The 24,463-nt window shown below is 46.2% G+C and overlaps 1 protein-coding gene across 1 annotated transcript in view; it reads left to right on the top strand.

Moving 5' to 3' along the window:
- The first annotated feature begins 15,248 nt into the window (after nucleotides 1–15,248).
- LOC148143875 (uncharacterized) overlaps nucleotides 15,249–24,463 on the top strand; it is a 202,918-nt gene continuing 193,703 nt past the window's right edge. The window contains exon 1 of the mRNA XM_087975277.1: nucleotides 15,249–16,781. Within this exon, the coding sequence (XP_087831403.1) occupies nucleotides 15,280–16,781 (1,502 nt within the window). The 5' untranslated portion in view covers nucleotides 15,249–15,279. The remainder of the gene's footprint in view (nucleotides 16,782–24,463) is intronic.

The following is a 24,463-nucleotide window of genomic DNA, read 5'->3' as shown; positions in this document are numbered from 1 at the left end:
TCAGTGCATTTCAGTACAGATGTTGGGAGGTCATGTTGCCCCTGTACTGGACATTGATTAGGCTACTTTTGGAATACTGTGTTCAGTTCTGGTTATCCTGCTACAGGAAAAGTGTTGTGAAAGTTTGAAAGGGTTTGGCAAAGATTTACAAGGCTATTGCCAGAGTTGGAGGGTTTGAGCTAAAGGGAGAGGCTGAATAGGCCGGGGCTGTTTTCCCTGGAGCATTGGAGGCTGAGGGGTGACTTTATAGAAGTTCATATGGAGCATGGATAGGGTGAATATCCAAAAACATTTCCACATAATAGGGGAGTCCAAAACTAGAGGGCATAGATTTGAGGTGAGAGGGGAAAGATTTAAAAGGAACCTTATGGACAACTGTCTCACACAGAGAGTGATGCAAGCATGGAATGAGCTGCCAGAGGAAGTGGTGGAGGCTGGTATAATTACAGCATTTTAAATGGCATCTGGTAACAGGGTGAATTGAGTGGGATATAGGCTAAGTGCTGACAAATGTGACTATGTTAATTTGGGATATCTGGTCAGCACAGACAATTTGGACTGAAGGAAAGCAGAAGTATTGTTGTGAAGACTGGAATTTCAGAGCAGCTTTCAAAGATATTTTGTCCTTACTGGGAGTAGAGCTACAATAAAATCTTTCATTTGAGAGACAGTAACTGAGTAAGTGAGGACATCCAGGATTTTGATGGAATGTGGGAATTTGTTGCAATGTGGGGTTGAAGTGTTTTAAGTAAAGTGTCCTGAGCGGGAAGCCTAGAGAAGGGTTTCGGTGGGTTTTTGTTTTAAACTGCTCATTTCTTTCAGCCCCCAACAATGTACTTCCAATGCTGTGCATCAGAAGGAGCGGTGAATCAGTAACTGGGATCATCAGAAGCCTTACGGTTTTCAGTATTGCAGGTATTGCATTGTTGCATCAGCATTGTAAAGGTTATCGGCAGCAGTGGGAGGTGTGGGCTGTATTCACTGGAAGCGATGAAGCAATTAGATAACACACATATGAGAGGGCAGGGTGGGACTTGTCTTTCAATTTGCAGAAGTTCGGAGGTCCTGGGAGTCGTGGTTCTGGGCAAACACTACTGCAGTAAATCATAGAAGCCCTACAGTGTGGAAGGAGACCATTCAACCCATCAAGTCCACACTGACCCATCGAACAGCATGCCACCCAGACCCACCCTATCTCGTCGTTTCTGCTTGTGGGTTAGACTAGATAACAAGATTATATGGCTAGGTTTAAGGCAGAGGAGGAGGGACTACGTTTCCTGGAGAGTGGTGAATCTATGGAATTCTTTGCTCAAGGAAGCAATAGAAGCAGGCATATTCAAGACACAGTTCGATGGGATTTTGGATGGTAGGTGAATTTAGGGTAGTCAGGATAATGCAGGTAAGAGGAGCTGAGATGATGGATAGATCAGCCATGATCTTAAAGAATGGCGGAGTAGGCTCGATGGGCCAAATGGCCTCTTTCTGCACTGCAGGGATTTTATGATTGCTTCATATGGTGTATATCTGATATTCACTGTTGTACAAGCTGCATGGCTATGATTTTTCACCTTCTAATATACTAATGGAATTACATCCTGTATTTCTTGTATTCATTTTTATTTAACAGGTCAGCAGGAAGTCTTTCGGCAACTTTACTGGCTTTCTTTCCTGAAGCAGCCTTGACATTTCATTTTCATATCCTTCATTCAGCTCCATTTCCAGCACCTTTGTAGGAAGGTTGTTCCAGGTCATTGTCATCTAAATGAAGTTTTCCTCTTTATAAACTTAATGCTATCTGGCTGAATGAGGGTTTTCAGGTTTCTGTGTCATGAATAATATATGATCAGCAGGTATCTGGCAATCTAAGGAATTGTCACCGATGTTATGTTCATTTGACTGTACTGACCGTGACTTATTTCATGGTTTCTTTTGCAGGAAGACATGGGGAAAGAAATCTGAAACCAAAAGATACATCAGCTTCTGACAGAGCCACTTGATTCATTGGGACTTGAATATCAGCAGCTATTCCAGTCGAGAAGAAATGTTTGCTTCTGTCTGCTTGGACACTGGTGTGGCAGGAAGAATACTGATACACCCGAATGAGGTGACTGTGAAAAGTACAGTACTTCACACCATTTACTCAGCTTGGAGGATCAAAGAGGCCGTTCACTTGCTCTCTGTGCGGGAAGGGCTTCACCCGCTCCTCCCACCTGCAGAGACATCAGTGAGTTCACCTCCATCGCAGGGGGATTGAAGGAGCTTCGGCCGAGTGCCATTATCGACTGCGTTAATAACCCAGTTCTGTGGACTCCCGGGTTTGAATCTCACCATAGCAGATGGCGGATTTGGAGTTCAGTCAGAAATCTGGAGTTCAGAATCTCATTATGAAACCATTTTCGGGGAACAAACACCCCAATCTGATTCACTCATGCTTTAGGGGAGGAAACTGCCGTTGTGGGAAAGGATTCACTCAGTCGTCCCAGCTGCATCCTTTCCCTGGTCTGGCCTATATGTGACTCCAGACCACAGCAGTGTGGTTGACTCTTGACAGCCCCTCTGCAAATGCGCGGGGGGAATCTTACTTGCATACAGGCTATGGGTTGCAATTGCTGAGTGAAGCAATACTTCCTCCAGGCTGAGGCTGCACCAAGGATCGAATTACAAAGGGACAACTCAGCTGACCAATAGTGAAGAAAGTGGGATGCAGGGAAGTGTGTGTATGTGTGGGTTTAAAAAAAATCTACTTTTTGTGCACCTTTTTGCTGGGACGATCTGAAGCTGCAACAAAGTTGGGTCCCAACAAAAGTTACCTGAACTTACTATCGGACTCAGACATTGAAGGCTATGAGATCCAGCAGATTTTTCTTTTAAAGCTGCTAATTTCTTTCAATCTCCGGCGCGAGGTTTTCAATGTCTTATATCAGAAGGACCAGTCAATGTGTAGCTCGTATTATTAGATTTGTACATTTTTCAGGACTGACGGTTCATTGTTTCCTCAGCATTGTAAAGTTTACTGGCAGCAGTGGGAGGGGTGGGCTGTTTTCACTGGAAACATAGTTAAAATCCAGTTATAGTCCAACAGGTGTATTTGGAAGCACTAGCTTTCGGAGTGTTGCTCCTTCGTCAGGTAACTGTACAGCAGGATCATAAGACACAGAATTTGTAGCAAAATGATATATTGAACAAACCTCGACTGCTTTTAAGTGTTTCATCTTTAGAATGGGTTGCAGGTTTCAGTTCATTAGTATGTAAATCCCAAAACTTATTTTAAGTCACAGTCTCGAGATAACTTCAGGTTTTACAAAGAGGTGCCATCTCAGCTCAGACAATGCATGAAAGATGTGAAGTTCGAGTCTGTCTTGAGTCATACTGGTTCTGTTTCCAAAGTAGGAATTTATAAAATATTACATGGATTGACTGTCTGCAGATTGTGCACTTTTTGAGCAAAATAGAATGTATCTATAAACATAATTCTGCAAATGCAAATTCATCCCATGGTCTTATCTATGCGTGAATGCATGAGAGTGAGTGAGTGTGTGCATACACGTCAGTCTGGCTGAGAGAGTGTGTGTTTGCGTGTGTGCATGCTTGGTAAAGTGAGAGTGTGCAGGAGGATGTGTGTGTGGGTGAGAGTGTGGGTGGGTACATGTGTGTGCATCTGAGAGAGCGCGTATATCTGAGAGAGTGCCTGCCTTAGTATGTGAGAATGTATGGCTGTGTGTGAGAGACAGAGAGACAGAATGTGTACAGTGTAGTGGGGTCACCTGTAATGTAACATGAAACCAAGATCCTAGTGGAGGCCATCTTCATGGGTTCCAAACTTGGCTATCAGTCTCTGCACGGCCACGAGAAATGATTAAGCAGTTACACAATAGACACTGGAGAGGGCAGGGTGAGACTTGTCTTTTAATTTGCAAAAGGTGGAAGGGTCTGGATGATGTGATCTAGGGCAAACACAACTTGGAGGGCCTTCGGATCAGAGAGGTGGAACTGGAAGCCAGGTTGCTGACATGCTGGGAAGGCAAGGCGGAAAGTTAATCAGATGTTTTTTTTATTCCGGGAGATGGTCTTTCCCTCCGTACAGAGCCTTCTGATGGGGTCAGTGGACAGGGTCAGGAGGGTGTGAGCCCGGTCAGGCAGGTAAAGGGGATCTGAGAGAGGGCTGCAGGGGGGAGGAGCTAACTGTGGTGTGGTGGGAGTAAGAACAACTTTGGTGAGGGGGAGGTAAGGGACAGAATAGTGACGGGGATTGCCTCCGTTCTCTGCAGTTGGCAGCAGGAGCACAGATGGTATCGGAATCTGGTGCCAGGATTCAGGAACCGATGCGTTCAGGGCTGGAGAAGTGGGAAAGGGAGGTGCAATGGGTGTGGTCCAACGATGTCAGCAGGACACAGCCTCTGCTGAGGGCGCATGAGAAGTTTAAAGCTGCAAAGACAAAGCAGAACCTCAAAGCACTGGGTGGGATGGTGGCTCAGTGGTTAGCAATGCTGCTTAATAACGCAAGGAGCTTGGGTTTGATTCCATCCTTGGGTGACTGTCTGTGTGAAGCTTGGCATGTTCTCCCCCTTGTGTCTGTGTTGGTTACCTCTGGGTGTTCTGGCTTCCTCCCACAGTCCAAAGATCTGCACTTTAGGGTCGATCAGCTGTGCTAAAGTGTGCAGGTGAGCTTGCATCTTTTAGGATGACCATGTTAGTTTCGATTTCTTCATTTGTAAATCCCAGAACTTTTTTAAACTTACATTCTCAAGATAGCTTTTAACAATAGGTGTCACCTCAGCTCAGATAATGCATTGAAGGTGAGACATTAAAGTCTGTCTGTGTCCCAATGTTAGGTCAGACTGATTCTATTTCTAAAGTGGGAGCTACAGAATCTTACATGGATTTATGCAGTTTTTGAGTAATTCGGAATAGAATGGACTTTAGATTAGATTTTAGATTACATTACAGTATGGAAACAGGCCCTTCGGCCCAACAAGTCCACACCGACCCGCCGAAGCGCAACCCACCCATACCCCTACATTTACCCCTATACCTAACACTACGGGCAATTTAGCATGGCCAATTCACCTGACCTGCACATCTTTGGACTGTGGGAGGAAACCGGAGCACCCGGAGGAAACCCACACAGACACGGGGAGAACGTGCAAACTCCACACAGTCAGTCGCCTGAGTCGGGAATTGAACCCGGGTCTCTGGCGCTGCGAGGCAGCAGTGCTAACCACTGTGCTACCGTGCCGCCCACAAAGGACTTCTGCAAGGAAGTGTACAAACAACTGACCAGGAACACAACAGGCAACTACCAGCTGATCTGACCAAAGAGCACAACCGTGAACTGACAGCATTCATCAAGACTTCTGATCCAATCCTTCCAGAAGTTCAGCATCCACGGATTAGTTGAATCCGTGGACATGTCAGTACTCTACACCAGCATTCCTCACGATGATGGCATCACGGTAACAGCCTCAGTACTCAATACCAACAACTGCCAATCTCTGAGCACTGTCCGACAACTCATCCGCTTCATTCTCAACCAGAACATTTTCACCTTTGGCAACCAGTTCTTCATCCAGACACATGGAACAGCCATGGGGACCAAACTTCCACCCCAGTATGCCGACATTTTCATGCACAGGTTCGAACAAGGCTTCTTTTCTGCACAGGATCTCCAACCAACACTATACACCAGATATATTGATGACATTTCTTCCTCTGGACCCATGGTGAGGAGTCACTGAAACAACAATACTCTTTAGTATCTGTCTCATTTTTGAACACATGCAGCTCTATCAAGGATGCGTATATCAGCACTTCCCTGGACTGCAAACCCACGGATAACCTGACAGTGCTACACTTCTCTCGTGAAACATATTAAAACAGCCATCCCCTCTGGACAAGCCCTTCGCATACATCGGATCTGTTCAGGTGAGGAGGAACATGGCAGACACTTGGAAGTACACAAGCATGCTCTCATAAGAACGGGGTACAATGTTCAACTCATCAACTGCCAATTCCAATGTGTCACAGCAAGAAACTGTAATGACTTCCTTTAGGAGACAGACACGAGCTGCAACCAAAATGGTACCCTTTGTTGTCCAGTACTTCTCAGGAGCCGAAACACTACGCCATGTTCTTCACAGCCTGCAACACATTATTGATGAGGATGAGCACCTCGCCAAGACCTTCCCCACGCCTCCACTTCTCGCCTTCAAACAACCGCCAAACTTTAAACAGATAATTGTTCTCAGAAAACTGCCTGGCCTTCAGGACAACACGATACAACTCTGTCACGGCAGATGATGAAAAACGTATCAGAATGTTGACACGATTATGACCATTACACGTGAGGACACCACCCACCATGAGTGCAGCAGGTACTCATGTGACTCAGCCAACATTGTTTATCTCATACGCTGCAGGCAACGATGCTCTGAGTCTTGGTATATTGGTGAGACCAAGCAGAGGCTACAGCAACAGATGAATGGACACTGCACAACAATCAGCAGCCAGGAGTGTTCCCTCCCAGTCGGGGAACACTACAGCGGTCTGGGACATTCAGCCTTGGACCTTCGGGTGACCATCCTCCAAGGTAGACTTCAGGACAGGCAAAAATGCAAATTGGCCAAGCAGGGGCTGATAGCCAAGTTCGGTACCCATGGAAATGGCCTTAACCAGGACCTTGGGTTCATGTCACACTACAGGTGACCCCACTGTACTATGCATTCTCTCTCTCTCTCTCACACACACACACACACACACACACAAGCATGCATTCACACAAATACATGCTCCACCAAACCAACACTCACACAGACTCTCTCTCATACACATACGCTCTCTCAAATGCTCTCTCTCTTTCACACACACCCTCTCACAGACTTATACCCCATTACACTCTCTCTCTCTCACTCACACACATATACACACCCTATCACAGACTTATACCCCATTACACTCTCTCACACACACACATGATGACTCGGTTTCTCCTGCACACACACACACACACACATAAAAGTTTGTGGGTTGAATTTGTACTTGCAGAATCGCATTTTATTTTGTTCAAAAACCCATACACGTAAGATTCTGTAATACCACGATAAAAATAGAATCCGTCTGACCTAACATTGGGACACAGACAGACTTTAACTTAACACCTTCAATGCATGATCTGATTGAGATGTCACCTATTGTTAAAAGCTATCTTGAGAACGTAACTTTTGAAAAGTTCTGGGATTTACATGTGAAGGAATCAAAACTAACATGGTCATTCTAAAAAATGGTAGAGGTAAGCTAAAGTTGTTTAATGTTACATCCCATGACACTGCAATCCTGTTGCTATAAAGTCTGTGTTATGATTCTGCTCCACAACCAACGATGAAGGAGCAGCGCTTCGAAAACTAGTGATTCCAAATAAACCTGTTGGGCTATAACCTGGCATTGTGTGATTTTTAACTTTGAAAATCTGCAGTAATACCAACATCTCCATACTGCGCATGCTACTCGGTGTCAGCAACGCACTACGCATGTTCCACAGTGTCAGCAAGATATTACGCATGCTCACACAACAAGCGGAAACACTCCGTGACCTTGTTTTGATGGACCAATGAGAAGTTCTGGAGGGCCGGATGGAGACTGGTCCTCCTGCCAATCACAGCAAACCCATCGTCTGGATGCGGAAGTAGGACAATGAACTTTTGAAGTTGTTGCTGCTGCTGCTCTCTCTATGAATGAAGATTGAGCTTCACCCCAACTGCAACTTCCTTCCTCTTTCCAACATCTGTGAGTACAGCACACTCTTTTCTCACCCCTTTTCCATTCCGGGGTTGAGCTGTTGACTTGCAGGAACTGAAGGGAAACGAAGTGAATCCAGGGAGGGGACAGACTCTGGGAAAGTTAGTCCAGGTCTTTTTTCAATGGCAAATACAGGAGAATTGACATTTCAGGCTCGAGCCTTTCATCAGAAATGATGTGTGGATGAACAAAGGGGCCTCTGCGTCCTTCTAATCCAGTCAATGCAAGTTGTCAGACAGGTGCAGCAAGTAGTGAGCAAGGCAAGTGGTATATTAGCAAGAGGAATTGAGATCAGAAGTGGGGACCCCTTCCTGCAGTTTGGGCGTAATTGAATATATCCAAGGCTGAGTTCATCTGATTTTTGAACAACAAAGATGTGATGGTTATGGGGGAGGCAAGACCAGTACAGATCAGTTACAGAAACAGACCCTTCAGTCCAACTAGTCCATGCTGACTATGTTCTCAAACTAAACTGGACCCACCTGCCTGTGTTTAACCTATATCCCTCTGAACCTTTTATATTGGAGTCATAGAGATGTACAGCACAGAAACAGACCCTTCGGTCCAATTTGTCCATGCCTATCAGTTATCTTAATCTCGTCTGCTTGCCAGCCCTGGGGCCATAATCCCTCGAAGCCCTTCTATTATAGACCAATCCAAATGCCTTTTAAATTCTGTAATTATACCAGTCTCCGCCACTTCCTCTGGCTGGTCATTTCATATATGCACTACTCTGTGTGAAAAGGCTCCCCTTAGAGCTCTTTTATGTCTTTCCCCGTTCGCCCAAAACCTTTAGTTCTGCACTCCCCCACCCCAGGGAGAAGACTTTGTTTATTTACCCTATCCTTGCCACTCATGATTTTATAAACCTCTGAGGTCATCCCTCAGCCTCCGACGCTCCAGTGAAAACAGCCCCAGCTTATTCAGCCTCTCCCGAGAGCTAATTTTTTTCAAACCTGGCAACATGCTGGTAAATCTTTTCTGAACCCTTTCAAGTTTCACACCGTCCTTCTGATGGGCAGGAGACCAGAGTTGCACACAATATTCCAAATGTGGCCTCACCAATGTCCTGTAGAGCTGCAACATCACCTACCTCCCAACTCCTTTACTCAGTGCTGTAACCGATAAAGGAAAGCATACCAAATGCTGCCTTCACTATCATATCTACCTGGGACTCTACCTTTAAGGAACTATGAACCTGCACTCCAGATTTTGATCTGGGACTCCTTACAGAGACATGGCTTCAGGATGACAAGGATTGGATCCTAAATATTGAGGGGAGATGTGGCATTCAAGTCGAATGGGAAGCGAGGTAAAGGTAGAGGGTTGACACTGCTAATCAAAGCACTGATCACAGGGTAGTCTGGTGTCAGCTCGGATTTCAGGTCCTGGTTTCTTTGTCCTCTATTGATCTCCCTGTTCCCACAGTTGTTGTCTGTTCTCAGCTCTGCTTCATTTCTGCTGAAGCTTTAACCTCCTTTGACACCTTCTGGAACAATAAATCATTCAGTCAATCAAAGTCCAATCTACAATCTCCCACCCTGTAAACCATCCAGACACAGAGTATCATACCAGAAAATATAACAAAATAAGTGAAAAGTTAGAATTAAATAGGTGCTTGTGTCTGTTCATTGGCAAGTCAACTAGAAATAGGGGTCTGCCAGGATTCTTATAGTGCCCTGATTGAAGAATTCTCTCTCCCTTACATCTAAGTCTTAGTACCCTGCTATGATTTATAACAATATTTACATCAACAGAAATAAAGCATCTGTTATGCAATAGACATAGAGATATACAGTATGGAACTAGACTTTTTCTCTCTCTCATGTGTGTGTGCGCGCGCACACACACACACACACCGAGGTCTATGGGGTGAATTTGTATTTGCAGATACCATCTATTTTGCTCAAAAAATGCACAATCTGCAGGCAGACAATACATGGAATATTTTATAAATTCCACTTTGGAAATAGAACCAGTCTGACTCAAAAACTGGCATACAGACAGACTCTGGCCTCACACCTTTAATGCATTGTCTGAGCTGAGTTGTCATCTTTTCTTATAAAACCTTAAGTTATCTTGAGCCTTAGAAGAAGTTCTGGGATTTACATATTAATGACACCAGCAACTCATTCTAAAGGGTGAAAGACTTTACAATCCAGGTTTCTTCAATGTATCATTTCAGTGGCATGACTCTGTAATGTTTTGCTGTAAACTCAGTGTCTTATGATCTTATACTCCACAACCACCGAATGAAGGAGCAGTGTTCCGAAAGCTAGTGCTTCCAAATAAACCTGTTGGACTGGCGTCATGTGATTTTTATCTTTGCCCAGGTTAGGGTGGGTTGGCCCTGCTAAATTACCCATAGTGCTCAGGGTTTTGCAGGTGTGGGAGAATTGTTAGAAGCGATTTGATTCTACCTTCTCATGACTGTCTGTGTGAACTTTGGTATGTTCTCCCTCTTCTGTCTGCGCGGGTTACCTCTGGGTGCTCCGGTTTCCTCCCACAGTCCAAGGATCTGCAGTTTCGGATGGATCGGCTATGCTAAAGTGTCCAGGGATGTGCAGGTTAGAGTGGGTTAGCCATGGGGAACTGCAGGGCTGTAGGGTAAGTGGATGAGTCTGGGTGGGATGCTGTGTGGAAGGTTGGTGTGAATTTGATAGGTCAAATGGCCTGCAGGGATTATATAAGTCTTCTGCTTTAGCCATATGTGGATTGAGAAATGACTGCTATGGGAGGAGTAGGTTCCAGTTGATGGGACACTGCCCCAGTCCTGGGGAAGGTGGGAATTGTGCTGTCTCTCTCCCCACCCACTGCCCCCAACCATTTTCTCTCATCCCGCAACTCTCTGCCCCCCATTTTCTCTCTCTCCCCCTCATTCTATTCCTCCACCCTTTGACCCCCAAGTCTTTCCTTTCCACCCCCAACACCCTCTGTTCCCCCCAGTCTCTCAATGGCCCCACACTCTGTCACCCTGTCCATTCTGTATCTATTCCAACTCCCACTAAACTTTCTCATGCCTCGAGCTCTCTTTGATCGCTGTATCAAGCTCTTCTCAGAAGAGAGAGAGAAAATGGTTGGTGATGACACTGTCTGGGAGATGGGGGTGCACGAGAAATGGCTGATCTTTCAAATTGAGAATAGCTAAAATAATATATTCAGAAATAGCATTAAAGTTTGAACGCATGTTCAATTTTATATAAAGACAAAGCTGCAGCCATCTTTCGCAAACTTGCTTTGAACTATGTGCAGTTGAGGACAGGCTGTTCGGGGTGAATGAGGCTTTTGCCTAAAATGTCAATTTTCCTGCTCCTCGGATATTGCCTGACCTGCTGTGCTTTTCCAGCACCACATTCTTGACTCTAATCTCCAGCATCTGCAGTACTCACTTTCTCCTGTTAGGGGTGAATGGCCGAACCCTAGTCTTGAAAAATTGGTTCTGTTAGAAGGTGTAGAGGTGTATTCTACCTTCAAGAGAATTGAAAAGCGAGCAGAACCACCTGACGTAGCACCAAACGTTCTGAACAAGGTAACAATTTAACATTTGGTCAAACAGCTCAGTAGCTGGGTTGCCTGGAGACAAAAACATACTCAATTTTGGCCAATCGATTTAAATCTTGCCCCAAAATACTGAATTCCAATCAAATTTGTATTTAGTATTTTGATAATATTGTTAGCACTGCTGCCTCACACCACCAGGGTCGATTCCAGCCTTGGGTGACTGTGTGGAGTTTGCACATTCTCCCCGTGTCTGCGTGGGTTTGCTCTGGGTGCTCCAGTTTCCTCCCACAGTCCAAAGATGTGCAGGTCAGGTGAAGTGGCTATGCTATATTGCCCGTAGTGTTAGGTGCATTTGTCAGAGGGAAATGGGTCTGGGTGAGTTACTCTTCGGAGGCTCGGTGTGGACTGGTTGGGCCGAAGGGCCTGGTTCCGCACTGTAGGGAATTTAATCTAATCTAATATTAACACCAATGAAACGATTTGATGCTTTGGAGTACAAAATCAAAACAAAAAGTTGAACAGTTACAGGAGAACTGTCAAAAGACCAAAAGGCTGCTAATGAGAACTCTGAGAGGTACCTGTCCAGAGAAGGAGTCTGCACAGAGAAAAAACATCGACACCGACCTGGAGAGCAAATCTACAGAGGAAGGTACAAAGAGAAGATTTAACAGCTGGCTGGGTTTAAAGTTTGAATCTTTCGGTAAATCTTAATTAGGGGTTTTTATTGGACTGGTATCATACAGGGGAAGGTAGAAGATAGGTTAGAGAAAGGAGTTGTAAATTGTTGTTAATTAATTATTCTCCGTTAGACGTTAATAAATAAAGTTGTTAATTTTAACTTTAAATACTGACTTTTGGGAATAGTTTCTTGGTTCTTGAATTTTCACAGATTACTGCATGGGTTAAACCTTCTCTATGTTGCTGGTTTAAATTAGGTGGGGGAAGTTGCACCCAGTGTTGTAAAATTTGGGGGCTTTCGTCCGAGATTTGAACTAGTTTAGACAGATTTGAATAGATTTGGCGGTACGAAAAATCCCAGCAGATTTAAACACTTGCAAGTTAGTGTCCTAGATCATGAAATAAAACTTTAAATAGTGACTTTTAGAAACAGTTCCTTACCTCTTGAATTTTCACATTATCACATGGGGTAAATCTTTTTTGGGTTTAAATTAGTGGGGCGTGCAGTCCGTGTCATAACAGTTCTGACTATATAGAAATAGAGTAGTGGAACATGGAAACAAACTGTTTGTTCCGTGCCAGTCGGATATCCTAAATTAACCTTGGCCCATTTGCCAGCTCTTGGCCCATATTCCTCCAAACCTTCCTGTTCATAAACCCATCCAGATGCCTTTTGAATATTGTAATTGTACCAGCCTCCACCACTTCCTCTGGGAGCTCATTCAATCCACGCACCACCCGCTGCGTAAAATAGTTGCCCTTTAGGTCCCTTTTTATCCTTTCCCCTCTCACCCTAATATAAATCAATTGCTGCTTTTTCTGAACAGGCTCAGTAGTTAGCACTGCTGCCTTATAGCGCTAGGCACCCGGGTTTGATCCCAGTCTCGGGCAACTGTCTGAGTGGAGTTTGCACCTTCTCCCCATGTCTGCGTGGGATTCCTTTGGTGCTCCGGTTTCTCCCCACAATCCAAAGATGTGCAGGTTTGGAGAGGGCACTTGAGGGGAATTAACTTTCACACTTTTTTTCTACTCCTTCGGTCCCTTTTAAATCTTTCCCCTCTCACCTTCAATCTATGCCCTCCAGTTTGGGAATCCCCTACCCTGAGGAAAAGATGAGTCGTCAAATAAAATGCAAAAGGAATAAAATGTGGAGCCGCAGGATAAATATAAAACGTCGCTCCAGCCTTTCTTGTCTCCGAGTGTCATTTGGGCACAAAACCTGTCGGTAACACCAGCAACGTCACAGAGCATCTTGCGCATGCTCCTCGGTGACAACACACACTGCGCATGTTCGCCGGTGTCAGCAAAACCTGTGCGTGCTCCTGGCTGTCCGCGGAAACTGCGCGTGATCTTCTTTTGTTGGGCCAATAGGAAGCCCTGGAGGACCGGAAGGAGCGTGGTCCTCCTACTAATCAGAGACACCTTTATTGTGTGTGTCTCTCTCTCAATCTCAATTTATGGAGGGGACAGATTCTGGAAAAGTTGGGCCAGGTCTGTGTCTCAGTTGGCAAGCTCATGGAAAATGCAGTACCACGATGTGAAGTGATAGCATTCCCGGGGGGGGGAAGCAGAAAGGAGATGCATTGTTTAAATGGTGATATATTTGGATGTGGAGAAAGTGAGGACTGCAAATGTTGGAGATCAGAGTCAAAAAGTGTGGTGCTCGAAAAGCACAGCAGATGAGGCAGCATCCGAGGAGCAGGAGAATCAGCGTTACAGGCACGAGCCCTTCATCAGGAATGTGTATAAAGGGGCCTCAGCGTCCTTCCATACCAGTTAATGCCAGTTGTCAGATAGGTGCAGCAAGCAATGAGCAAGGCAAGTGGTATATTAGCAAGAGGAATTGAGTTCAGAAGTGGGGATGTCTTCCTGCAGTTATGGGATCATTGAATATATTCAAGGCTGAGTTCATCTGATTTTGGAACAACAAAGAAGTGGACGTTTATGGGGGAAGGCAAGAAAATGGTTTTCAGACCATTGCAGAACAGTTACCGAGTCAAACAGCACAGAAACAGTCCCTTCAGTCCAACTACTCCATGCTATGTTCTGAAACTAATCTAATCCCATCTGCCAGTGTTTGGCCTATATCCCTCAGTCACAAAGCTGGTCCTTTTTTCTAAAAGCTGGTCCTTCTTCTCAAGGATGCTGTGTCCTTGGTTTTTTTTCAGAGGGGTGGTAAAAAGACCCAAGCTCCGAAGCAACTGGTTTAGTACAGAGATGAAAAACGGTATTGGGAGGCATTTTTGGTAATGTGTGAACAGATGAGACTTGAGGCCAAAGCTTTTATGTTTTAGAAGTGACCTGGACAATGAAAGGGGAGTGGTCAGTCCTGAAAGCTGAAGTCTTGTTTGGGTGAGTTAAGCAGTGGGCTGTGTGGAGAAAGGCTGCTAATACTGTCTCCTTCTGCCCTTCTAACTTCAACTGTAAGCCTCTGTTTCAGTTTTACTTTGTTTAAGGGGTTTGTATGTTTTGGTACTGTTGTGTTCAAGCATTGCGAAGAGTGTTAAGAGTTTCTCCACAGCTTGTACTGTACTTAATAAAGTTTGGTTGTTCACAGAAGTTGGCGTATTGCAGTGGAAGAAGCTCAAGCAAAAGAACTTAACAAAGGAACCTAAGGGATAAGTCTTTCATGCAGAAAGTGGCGTGTTTAAGGAAAGAGCAGTCAGAGGAAGTGGTGGGTGCTGGTACAGTGGCATCTGGATGGGTATACGATTAGGAAGGGTTTAGACAATATGGGCAAAAATGCTGGCAAATCGGCCGAGATTAGGTTAGGTTATCTGGAAGGGTGCTACATATCTCTATCACTCTGGCTAGCCACTAACATTTGCCACATCTATATGTACAGTTTCTCTCTGGTGTCAGTGTCAATGCCTTGATATTCTTAACCGGACTGGCAGTGATGACTTTTATCATCTTTTCTTACAGACTATCTGAAGACAGAAGTTTCAAGTTAACAGATAAAGGGCTTATGTCCAAAATGTTGATTCTCCTGCTTCTCTGATGCTGCTTGCCATGCTGCGCTTTTCCAGTGACGCAGTTTTTGACTCTGACTCTCCAGTGTCTCCAGTCCTCACTTTCACGTCAATGTCTGACAGTTACTCAATCCATCAGGACCGCAACAATTTTCAACTATGATTCTGTGAGAAGGAGCAAAGCTTTCTTTTTGGTTCCTGTTTGAGTACGGGGGCACTGGTTGAAAGACCCTACTGTTGCAGCGCACTGAGTGTGGAGCCTGAAACAACTCTACTGCCTGGAAAGAAGAATTCATGGCAGGGTTGTACACGTGTGTGTGCAGCTGAAGCTTCGGCCATGGAGAAACCCGAGGAAACACGCCCTGTTGAGAAACCATGGAATTGTGGCGACTGCGGGAAGAGCTTCCGTGTCCCATCTGTCCTGGCGGCTCATCAGTGCAATCACACTGGGAAGAGGCCGTTCTCCTGCCCCGAGCGGGAGAAGGGCTTTACTAGCTCCTGTGTCTTGCTGGCCCACCAGCATATACACACTGGTGAGAGGCTCTTCAGTTGCCACGAATGCGGGAAAGCCTTCAGCAATTCCTCCAACCTGCTGAAGCACTGGCGAGTCCACACGGGGGAGAGGCCATTCAGCTGCCCCGAATGCGGGAAGGCCTTCAGCGACGACTCCAAACTGCTGAGGCACCGGCGGGTCCACACGGGGGAGAGGCCCTTCAGCTGCCCAGAGTGCGGGAAGGCCTTCAGCAATTCCTCCAACCTGCTGGCCCATCAATGGGTCCACACAGGGGAGAGGCCCTTTAGCTGCCCAGAGTGCGGGAAGGCCTTCAGCAATTCCTCCGACCTGCTGAGACACCAGCAAATCCACACGGGGGAGAGACCCTTCAGCTGCCCAGAGTGTGGGAAGGCCTTCACTAAATCCTCCGACCTGCTGGCTCATCAGCGGGTCCACACGGGGGAGAGGCCCTTCAGCTGCCCAGAGTGTGAGAAGGCCTTCAGCAATTCCTCCAACCTGCTGAAGCACCGGCGAGTCCACACGGGGGAGAGGCCATTCAGCTGCCCCGAATGCGGGAAGGCCTTCAGTGACGACTCCAACCTGCTGAAGCACCGGCGGGTCCACACGGGGGAGAGGCCCTTCAGCTGCCCAGAGTGTGGGAAGGCCTTCAGCAATTCCTCCAACGTGCTGACCCATCAGCGGGTCCACACAGGGGAGAGGCCCTTCAGTTGCCCAGAGTGCGGGAAGGCCTTCAGCAATTCCTCCGACCTGCTGAGTCACCAGCGAATCCACACGGGGGAGAGGCCCTTCAGCTGCCCAGAGTGTGGGAAGGCCTTCAGTAAATCGTCTGACCTGCTGGCCCATCAGCGGGTCCACACGGGGGAGAGGCCCTTCAGCTGCCCAGAGTGTGGGAAGTCCTTCAGTAAGTCCTCCAACCTGCTGGCCCATCAGCAGGTCCACACGGGGGAGAGGCCCTTCAGCTGCACAGAGTGTGGGAAGGCCTTCAGTAAGTCCTCCAACCTGCTGGCCCATCAGCGGGTCCACACGGGGGAGAGGCCCTTCAGCTGCCCAGAGTGCAGGAAGGCCTTCAGCAAGTCCTTGAACCTGCTGAGACACCGGCAAATCCACATGGGGGAGAGGGCTTTCGCCTGCTCTGAGTGTGCTAAGGCCTTCAGCAATTCCTCTGACCTGTTGTCCCACCAGCGGGTCCACACCAGGGAAAGGCCATTCAGCTGCCCCAAGTGTGGGAAGGGGTTCACCTGCTCCTCCAAACTGCTGGCCCACCAATGGGTCCACACCGGGGAGAGGCCGTTTGCCTGCCCTGACTGCGGGCGCAAGTTCACATCGTCCTGCAACTTGCGGAGGCACCAGCGGGGGCACCAGTGCATCCAACAATCAGATTCCACCAGTGACACTGCAATGGGTCACCCCCAGGGCTGAACCTCCTGCCCATTCTGACAGTGGGTGCAGTGAGCTTTCTTTGTTTTGTGCTGGACTTACCTCCCCCCCACCCCCACAAGCCCACCTACGTGGCTCAGGGGTGGCATGGTGACTCAGTGGTTAGTACCACTGCCTCACGATGCTGACCTGGGTTCAATTCCACCCTCGGGATGACAGTCTGTGTGTAGCTTTCACGATGCCACCCCCCCCCCCCCCCCCACGTCTGTATGGGTTTCCTCTGAGTGCTCTGGCTTCCTTCCCCTAGTCTAAAGGTTAGGATGGATTGGCCCATCTAAATTGTCCCATAGTGTTCAGGGATGTGTAGGTGTGGTGCATTAGTTGGGGTAAATGTAGAGGAATAGGGATAGGGGAATGGGTCTGGCTGGGTTACTCTGCGGAGGGCCAGTGTGGACTTGTTGGGCCAAAGGACCTGTTTCCATACTGTAGGGAATCTAATCTTAAAAAAAATTCCTCCAAGCAATATTGATAAAATATGTCGAGTTGGACGAAGAACCCCGTCAAGTTTGAGACAAACCCAGAGTTGAAGAAGTCGGAAGTCACATGACACCACGTTACAGTGCAACAAGTTTATTTGAAATCACAAGCTTTAGGAGCATTGCTCTTTCATGAGTGCTGCTCCTTCATCACTTCATCTGGTGCCGTGTGACTTCTGACTTTGTCGACCCCAATTCAACACCAGCACCTCCGCATCAGAGTTGATAAATGAGATTGGATTTTATTCGGCCTGATTGTGAGATGTTCATTTGGAAACTCAAAACTGTCGTACCGATAAAGAGATGCGAATCATAGAGTCCTACAGCAGGAGACAGGCCCTTCGGCCCAACATGGTCCACACCGACCAAACTGTCCATCAACACTAAGCCCATTTCCCTGCACTTGGTCCATTTCCTTCCATACCTTTCCTATCCACGTATTTCTCCAAATGCCTTTTAAATGTTGTTAATCGACCCACCTCAACCACTTCCGCTGGCATTTCATTCCATATGTATACCACCGTCTGCGTAAAAAGAAACATTGCCCCTCACATTCCCTTTTATTCTTTTTCCTCTAACCTTAAACTGATGCCCTCTCGCCCTCACTTCCCCAACCCCAGGGTAAAAGTCTGAGTGCATTCACCCTCTACGATCTCTTCACTTCTGTAAGGGCCTCTCTCAGTTTCTAATGCTCTAAATAAAAATATCTTAGCTTGTCCAACCTCTCCCTTTTACACAGACCCTTGAATCCTGGTAACATCCTTGTATATGTCTTCAGCACTCTTCCAAGTTTAATAACATATTTGTTATAGACACTGCCCCGTTGACCTATTTTGTTGGAAATATAGGACCTAATCTAACTGGATAATCTGGCTGATGGGGCAGGAAACCACTTCCTTACTTGAGAGACAAGTCTCCTGGAGAGAACTGGCTGGCTGACTGATCTACTGACCCTCACAGTGCCCCACTGCCTTCAATTATCAGGAGGGAGTCTACAGATGGTGCTTGAAACCTTTATCATCTTTGGGATGGATCCCCATTCATTACGTGCGATGGAGTCATGCTGCCTGGAAACAGACCCTTCAGACCAACCAGTCCATGATCCCCAACTAAACTAGTGCCACCCATCTGCTCCTGGCCTGTATCCAGTTTGTTAATGGTTTTGTTCATTTGTTCACCGTGAGAGTTGGATAAATATATTGCTGATTGTTGATTTTAAAGCATTGGGGATTTATTCTTCTCACTAGAGCAGGTTACACCACTTTTAATGCTAATTTTACAGATTATTGGGCGAAACGGTCCTCTGGGTGTTTCTGTTTGAGAAAGGTGGTGCTGTCAGCCTTCGCTTTATAAGAGTATTGACGTGATGTACTGCTGAATGCAATGGAGTCAACATGAATCCCAGCCTCTCACTGTGGTGTGGGTGAATCGCCTTAATTTGGCTCTTAACTCAGAAACTGCACACAATTAACTGCTGAAACAATGATTAACACTTTATTGTATGTAGCAACCAAAAATAAAACTCAAGTAACCAAGTTCAACCTCACTCACAACTTGGCTATCACCCAATTGATGGCAGAATTTAACTGAGTTTCCCCCAACAGTATCTGTCTCTGGAAGTGTCCAGGGATTCAGTGCAGCATTCTTCTTCCAAGTACTGCTGCTGCATCTTTCTGAGGTTGAATTCTGGTGGAGATTCCTCGCTTTCAAATCTGTGATGTGATGCTTCTTTAGATTCTCACACCATATCCCCACACTTCTGGAGATCTCCGGTCTGTAGCTTGCCTTCTTATCCTCGAGGTTTCGTGGTTTGTTTGGTACAGCCTTTCCTGCAAAAACCCCTTTACGTCAGGGCCTTCCTTCCACAGACAAACTTAATTGTCCTTTTGTCATGAGCTTATTAAACACTTAGCTCATCTGTCCCAGGAAACAGCTTGTTGTTTTGCATCCTTCTTCCCAGGGATGGTTAACTAGCAGATATTAGGCCATTCAGCCCATTGAGTCTGCTCCACTATTTAATCATGGCTGATACGTTTCTCAACCCAATTCTCCCCGTAACCCTTGATACTTAAGAATGATTGAGTCTGCTCCACCATTCAATGGGCTGAATGGCCTAATTTCTGCCTCTGCGGTCTTCTGATGTAGCAGTTTCTCAGTGGACCTTTTGTTTCTTGGTCCAGAAAGAATTCCTGCGGACTCAGGGAATTTGGAAAGTTCTGCAGTTTACAGGACCACACCACATTCCCCTCTGCCTCCTCCTGAGATCCTGGCAATTCCCAAGATCCTTTGGTATCCCTGAAAACAATCGAGGTGTCTGGAAATCTCTGCTGCTTCTCTGGAACAGAAGAATTATGGGGAGAAAATTCAGAAATCTGATGTGCAAAGAGACTATGGAGTTCTACTCCAGGATTCTCTCAAGGTAAACTTGCAGGTTGAGTCAGTAGTTGGGGAGGCAAATCCAATGAAGGCATTTATTTTGATCAGACTTGAATACAAAAGCAGGGATGTATTTCTGAGGCTCTGTAAGGCTCCGGTCAGGCCACAATTGGAGTACTGTATGTAGATTTGGTCCCCATATCTCAGGAAGGATGTACTGGCCCTGGAACATGTTCAGAGGAGGTTCACAAGAATGATCCAGGAATGAAAAATTTAACATATGAAGAACATTAGAGGATTCTAGGTTTATCGGCGGATCGGTGTGGACTTGTTGGGCCGAAGGGCCTGTTTCCACACTGTAATGTAATCTAATGTAATCTAATCTACATCATGTAGTTCAGAAGGATGAGAGGGGATCTAATTGAAACCTACAGAATAATGAACGGCGTGGATGTTGGGAAGATGTTTCCATTCGGAGGAGAGACGAGAACCTGAGGGCTCAGCCTTCACGTTAAGGGAAGACCCTTTAGAAGAGGGAAGAGAAACTTCTTAAGCCAGAGTGTAGTGAGTCTATGGAATTCACCGCCACAGAAGGCTGCAGAGGCCAAGTTACTGAATATATTTAAGACTGAGATAGATCGGTTCTTGAGTATCAAGGGATTCAAGGGTTATGGGGAGAATGGGGTTGAGAAACGTATCAGCCATGATTGAATGGCGAAGCAGACTCAATGGGCTGAATGGCCTAATTTCTACTCCTATGGTCTTATGATATGCTGATGTGTGGAAGGGTGAGGAGGGGGGAAAAAAAAGAGATGAAGAGAGAAAGACAGTCAAGGTGAAGCTCGATAGAGACAAAGGAAATATAAGAATTGTATGATAAATGGCAGAACACATAAGAGCACTGGCATACAGAGGGATCTGGGCATATAGATCTGTGGATGTGGTAATGCAGGTGGGCACGGTGATCAAGAAGGCACACAGCACGCTTCCTTGAGTGTAAGAGTTACGTTACAGCTGTTTATTCTGGCCACATTCGGAATATTGTGTGCAGTTCTGGTCACAGTGCTACTGGAAGGATGTGGGTGCTCTGGTAGAGGGTACAGACAAGGTTCACCAGGACATTGCCTAGTCTGGAGGGCTCTCGTTATGAGCAGAGGAGGCATAAACCTGGATTGTTTTCTTTGGAAAAACAGAGGCTGAGAGGAGACCTCGACAAACTGCTGAGATACACAGATTGGCTGGACAGGGGTGGCAGGATAGCTCAGTGGTTCGCACTGACGCCTCACAGTGCCAGAGACCTGCGTTCGATTTTAGTCTCAGGCAACTATCTGTGTGGAGTTGGCACATTGTCCCTGCAACCCACCTCACGTGTCTGTGTGGGCTTCCTCCGGGTGCTCCGGCTTCCTCCTACAATCCAAACTTGTATAGGTTAGGGTGGATTAGGGATGCTAAATTACCCATAGCGTCCAGGGAGAGGCAGGATAAGTTGGATTGTCTGAGTGTAAATTGCATCCAGGGAACAGGAGATTCGACGTTTCGGGCACAGGCCCTTCTTCAGGAATGAGCAGAGAGTGTTCAGCAGGAGAAGATAAAAGGTAGGGAGGAGGGACTTGGAGGAGGGGCGTTGGAAATGTGATAGGTTTCCAACGCCCCTCCTCCAAGTCCCTCCTCCCTACCTTTTATCTTCTCCTGCTGAACACTCTCTGCTCATTCCTGAAGAAGGGCCTGTGCCCGAAACGTCGAATCTCCTGTTCCCTGGATGCTGCCTGACCTGCTGTGCTGTTCCAGCAATAAAGTTTCAACTTTGATCTCCAGCATCTGCAGACCTCACTTTCTCCCTGAGTGTAAATTGCCCAATGTTCAGGGATGTGTAAGTTCGGTGCATTAGTCAGGAGTAAATGTAGATCATGGGGGTAAGAAAACGAGTCTCTATGTGTTAATCTTTAGAGGGCCAGTGTTGACTTGTTGGGCTAAATGGTCTGTTTCCACGCTGGAGGGATTCTATGATAGTCAGAGGCGTTTTTTTCCCTCCAAAGTAGAAAGGTCAACTAAAAGAGGTTCAAGGACTGTTTGGGGGGAAAGTGGTGGGGGTGGGGAATTTACACAGAGGGGTGGTGGGTTTCTGGAACGCACTGCCAGTGGAGGTAATGGAAGCAGGCACCTTAACAACGTTTAAGGTGTATCTTGATAGACACATGAAGGGGAGGTGAACAGAGGAACAGAAGCCACACATGGGCAATAAATAGCAGGTCTAAGTAAGAATTAAGAATTAGCACAGGCTGGAGGGGGTCTGTGTGCCTAAAGCAAGTGAGAAGGGCCTGTGACTGCTGTATTGTATTGATACAGCTTTCCCCCACTATTTGAAAGTAGAGTGTTCCTTTCATAAGCCGAAATGGCCTAAAGCGAAGAAGCAATTACCATGAATTAATTTAATATTATGCCTTTGTTTGTAAAAGCGACAATCCTCTTCGGATTTCTTTCGGTTTGTGAGAACAGGTATTAATTTAGGTCTTTTGTAAAAGTGAAGTAGTGTAAAGTGAACTTTCGAAAAGTGGGGGATACCTTTATGCTGATGGAGGGGAGATGGGGGAGCAATGAAGAGGGGTGGATGGAGGCTCAGGTGCAGAATAAACACTGAGACACCAATTGAGCAGCCCAGACTGGCCCTGTGCTGGAGACTCAATGGGACAGAGACAAATGTATCTATTTCAGGTATACCTGCAGTATGCTACATCCAGGATAAAAAAAAAATATCCTTCATCTGCTTCAGCATACAGGGCAGATGAGCAGTTTCTCCCCAATGTGGACCAGGAGGTGATGCGACTGAGTGAAGCCTTTCCTGTGCTGAATGCAGGTGAATGGCCGCTGCCCGGTATATAAATGCTGATGAATATCGGGCAGGCGGGGAAGGGAAACCGTTCCTACACTCCCTGCATTTTCATGATTTCTCCATGGTGCAGGTGTCCTCGTATTTCTCCAGGTTCAACAATCAGTTGAAACTCGCTCACACTTACAGCATAGGTGTGGTGTTACTGGTGAACCCTCTGATAACTGGAGAACTCTGTAAAGCATGTTCCAGTCACTACTCTGGTGTGTGGATATGTAAGACTCTGTGAGTTTCCAGTCACACTGACATTTAAAACCTAACAAAGCAGACAGACCTTCTCCCCTTTGTTTTCAAGACCATCAATATCCAAGTCCTGGTGAATCAAGCGATTGTCAGACTTCGATGTAATGTTTGGTCTGAGATTTCTGCCTCCAAATTCTTCTCTTGTAATATTCCTGTGGAAAGAGATTGCAAAGGTCATCGCTGACAGTCCATAATAGAAAATCAGAACACACATTTCTAGTTTCTGTGGATCATTCTTTCCTCTCTTAATACCCAAGATCTTTGTGCTGATCTATACGTAAATGTATACAGCAGGGTAATGTGGTGGATTGCATACTCCACGAAGAGTTCACTCAAGTTGCTGAATGGACATCTATCATGCGGTATTGACGTTCTTACTGAAGATATACAATATTCTGCAGTGCAATATTATGAGCCCAGAAACATTGCAAATCAGGCTTTTAGAGCCATAAACATTCCATTAAATATGTAACATATACCCCAGACTTATCTGTCTTATATTAACGCACGGTTGTCTTACATTTCCAGAAGACTCAGATTTAAGTTTTAAGTGTGACTTTTTGTAAAAGAAGCCGTCGTTTTGGACTCCTTCCATGCCATCCTGACTCTATTACTGGAAATACATCCATACTACACCAGGATTCATGGATCAATGACGTGAGGCTTATCTTTACCCTCTTATAATTTTCTGTTGCATAAATGTTTCGATGAATGCCAACGCTTTTCACCAGTCATACAGTCAGAGACATAAAGCACAGAAACAGATCCTTCAATCTAACTTGTCCATGCCGACCGGATATCCAAAATTAGTCTAGTTCCATTTGCCATCACTTGGTCCATATCCCTCTAAACCCTTCCTTTGCATATAACCATCCAGATGCCTACACCACTTCCTCTGGCAGCTCATTCCATACACGCTTCACCCTCTGCAAAAAAAAGGTTGACTGCAAGGTCCCTTTTAAATTTTCCCCCTCTCGCCCTAAACCTATGCCCTCTAGTTCCGCACTCCCCCTATCCCAGGGAAAAGACCTTGTCTATTCACCCCATCCACACAAGTTTTTATAAACCTCTTTAAAAAACACACACTCAGCCTGCGATGCTCGAGGGAAAACAGCCCCATCTTATTCAGCCTCTCCTTGTGGTTCAAACCCTCCTACCCTGGCAACAGCCTTGTGACTCTTCTCTGAATCCTTTCAAGTTTCACAACATCCTGCCTATAGGAGGGAGACCAGGATTGCACACAATATTTCAGAAGAAGCCGACTGAAACTGACTTTTGCAGAGTCTGCTCCCTGCTTGTATTCATACTGCCTCCCGTTGTTGCAAGTGAACAGTGCTTCCCCCTTTCTCTCTCCCTCCCAGGATAAGGAATGGAAAGGGGGAGACATTGCTTCATTCCCAGATTTTGCCCAGAAGAGCCCCCCTATTGTCTGAATGCGCAAGTTGGACGGTGAGCTTCTGAAGCTACTGCTGCTCCTCTCTTTCTGAATGAAGGTTGAGCTTCACTCCAGACTGCAACTCCCTTTCTCTGTCCAAACATCTGTGAGCACAGCACATTTTTGTTGAAATAAGGCATATTTCCTGAATGT

The sequence above is a fragment of the Chiloscyllium plagiosum genome, unplaced genomic scaffold (assembly GCF_037043375.1).
Source record: "Chiloscyllium plagiosum isolate Xiang-an unplaced genomic scaffold, Cpla_swu_hap1 HiC_scaffold_27, whole genome shotgun sequence".
In the NCBI taxonomy this organism is placed as follows: domain Eukaryota; kingdom Metazoa; phylum Chordata; class Chondrichthyes; order Orectolobiformes; family Hemiscylliidae; genus Chiloscyllium; species Chiloscyllium plagiosum.
The sequence above is the reverse complement of the archived record's forward strand: the minus strand, read 5'-3'. Positions and strand labels throughout refer to the sequence as shown.